At 32.2% G+C, this 3,065-nt stretch overlaps 1 protein-coding gene across 1 annotated transcript; it reads left to right on the forward strand.

Annotated features, from left to right (window-relative positions):
- Window positions 1–430: 430 nt before the first annotated feature.
- On the forward strand, window positions 431–2,791 carry LOC117100677 (antistasin-like). Its single transcript, XM_033240462.1, has 3 exons — window positions 431–574; window positions 2,300–2,392; window positions 2,660–2,791. Exons 1-3 carry the CDS (start codon window positions 499–501, stop codon window positions 2,776–2,778), a joined length of 288 nt encoding a protein of 95 aa, XP_033096353.1. The 5' UTR covers window positions 431–498; the 3' UTR covers window positions 2,779–2,791.
- The last annotated feature ends 274 nt before the right edge of the window (window positions 2,792–3,065 follow it).

A 3,065-nucleotide genomic window follows, 5' to 3' on the forward strand; every position in this document is an offset into this window, starting at 1 on the left:
TAAGAAAACATTTCAATAAATCAAGTTAAACATTATATAATATTATCAGTTTACATTTTAAATTGATGCTTAAAAATAATAATGTGCTTATTTTATGTTAACTTAATAATAAATTACGTTAAAATGCCACACTTAACCATCAGGCGTTGATAATAAAGGTTTAATCATGTAAATTAAATGCCTATTTAGACAGGTATACAAAAGAACACCGTTATATAACTATCGGGGCTAAAGCTAGTAGGTTGAAGTTTACGGCTACAGTGTCGCAATGAACTTTTCTCCATTTAAGTATCCTCTTGTAACTCCTCTTCAAAGTATTTACCACTAATCAGCGCGTAATGCATAAATACTGCTGACCGCAGAATATCGCCTATTGTTCCGAATGTTTACAGTTATCTTCCTTAATAGGCCTATTTCTAAACAAAATGTATAGAAAAATTGTATATAAACGCCGTACCACCGTATTACGCATTACTTAGCTTGAGATACACAGCCAAGATGAAACTGATCAAATCTGCTCTCGCTGTGACAGTGTTAAGCTTATTGCTGATTATCCTGCCCAGCAAAAGTACAGGTAAGCTCTTACAGCCGTATTAACTTGTAGGTTGTAGGACTTTTTTTATGTAGACAATCATCTTCAAGTATTACGCCCTATAAGTTGAAACCTGTTCAATGTAATGTAATGTAGTCGGCTTGGTTATAAAACGCCGAAATGGAAGAGCGTATTATACAGATTAAAAGTTTTGAGATGTGGGACACGTTGGCAGAATGATGGATATCCATGCAGTCCATTCATACCATATATCATGGTTGGTGAATTTTAGGATAGGAAACCTCTCGAATGACTGCTGAATTTGATACTATCATTCAAGAGCGTTTCTTTTGCCGCAACGGGTGATTCTGGTAGTCTTCTGTTGAATTTTTTTAGAGTACCAAATAAATGTTGACTGAACTGTCTCAGGGGTGGAGCCAGAGGGGGCCGGGGCCAGGGCCTCCCGTCGGGGAGAGCTCGGCCACCCCCGTCGGGCAAATCCTGGCGCCTCCTCTGAACTGTCTCCGCGGCATTGACCTTCCAGCTAGATGGGGGTTAAAACATAGGCCTATGTTTGAAAGCAATTTGTAACAACAGAAATTACAATACTGTACCAGTAAAATAGAACATTGAAACCACACAAATGTGGGAAATTAACATTTTTACAAAACAAAAAATACGGTTAGATGACCTTAAGAACAGTTTGAAGAAAAATTATATTTAAAATTAATCTGTTTTTTTTGTTGTTTTTTTTAAAATATTAGTAGGTCTATATCAATACCCTACAAATTATTAGTTAAAATAATTACTTTGTGGCTTAACATACGAGCAATTATTTTCAATTTTAAATAGCATAGAATTATATATAAAATAGTAGGCTTATTGGGCATATTATGATTTTAGAAATATAGGCCTAGGCCAATTACTTCGTGGCAAACATATATAAACAATTAGCCTATTTTCAGTTTTAAACATCCTAGAATTTTATATAAAATAGTATGCTTATTGGGGATATTCTATTCGGATAAGAGCTGAGCGTTTGGCTAATTGGTATGGTTCCTGCCTCTTGCTCCTCGAACAACCCTTTCAGGAAAGTTAAGCGAGTTAAGGACCATGTTTGTGTCCATTTGATGTTTATTTAAGGTAAACATTTTAAGGCATTAATTTGTAAGTTAGCACCGGACCTGCTTACAGGCATTGCCTTCTCGGTTTCGGTATTGTACCATAGGTGGTGGAATGAATAAAGTTTATTATAAGTATTATTATTATTATATGTATAAATAAGAATTTATAAATAGGCTTATAGATCAATTTCTTCGTGGCATAAGATAACAATTATTTTCACTTTTAAGCATCATAGAATTATTTATAATATAGTAGGCTTATTCGGATAGGAATTTTAGAAAAAATAGGCCTTATGGCAAAGATATTAGGTAAATTGGTTCCTTGTTTGTAGGTATCAGAAAATTTAAAACTATTTTCCAATCGAAGCAATGTTTGTTTCAACCCCAAAGTAGAAAAAGGAAAATAGCAGGGAAACATTATTAGAAAGGTCTGACGAACTATTACTAGGCAATATGAACAGGGGTGATGGCTCAGATAAACTCTCTGACACATGCAGGCTAATGAAAGTAGTAATGAGATTGATGTGCAGTGACGTCATTACTAGACTAAATTACATTTTATAGCATTTATATTATCTTAGGCCTAATTTCAAAATATTATTAATTATCTCTATACTTCAACAATTACTATAACTAATTTCAGCGAACCCCTTATGTCCAGAAGTCTCTTGCATGATCTATTGTGAGCACGGTCACGAACAGGACGAGAATGGCTGCGATTTGTGTATTTGCAAAGGTAAAAGGCCTAGATTATACGCGTCTAATTTGAGATAAATAAATCAGTCATATTTATTATTATTATTATTATTATTATTATTATTATTATTATTGACGTCATTACTAGACTCAATTTAACACCGTCAATAACATGAACAAGACCATGACATTAGAACAAGATGGAAATCATCCTTCGAAATTTTGTAGCATTTTTATAATCTAAGACCTAATTTCAAAATATAAATAATTATCACTATAATTAAACAATTACTATAATTGATTTCAGCGAACCCCTTATGCCCAGAAGTCTCTTGCATGATCTATTGTGAGCACGGTCACGAACAGGACGAGAATGGCTGCGATTTGTGTGTTTGCAAAGGTAAAAGGTCTCGATTATACGTTTAATTTGAGATATATAGTCAATCATATTTATTATTATTATTATTATTATTATTATTATTTGTATTATTATTATTATTATTATTATTATTATCATCAATAATGTTATTATTATTATTATTATTATTATTATTATTATTATTATTATTATTATTGTTATTATTATTATTAATGTTATTGACGTCATTACTAGACTCAATTTAACACCGTCAATACCATGAACAAGATCATGACTTATGGAAAAACATTTTCTCGATTGATAGTTTGACATCATTAAATTCAAACTTTAGAAC

This window comes from Anneissia japonica, unplaced genomic scaffold (genome assembly GCF_011630105.1).
Source record: "Anneissia japonica isolate Jap-2015-1 unplaced genomic scaffold, ASM1163010v1 scaffold13118_len7535_cov191, whole genome shotgun sequence".
Lineage (NCBI taxonomy): Eukaryota > Metazoa > Echinodermata > Crinoidea > Comatulida > Comatulidae > Anneissia > Anneissia japonica.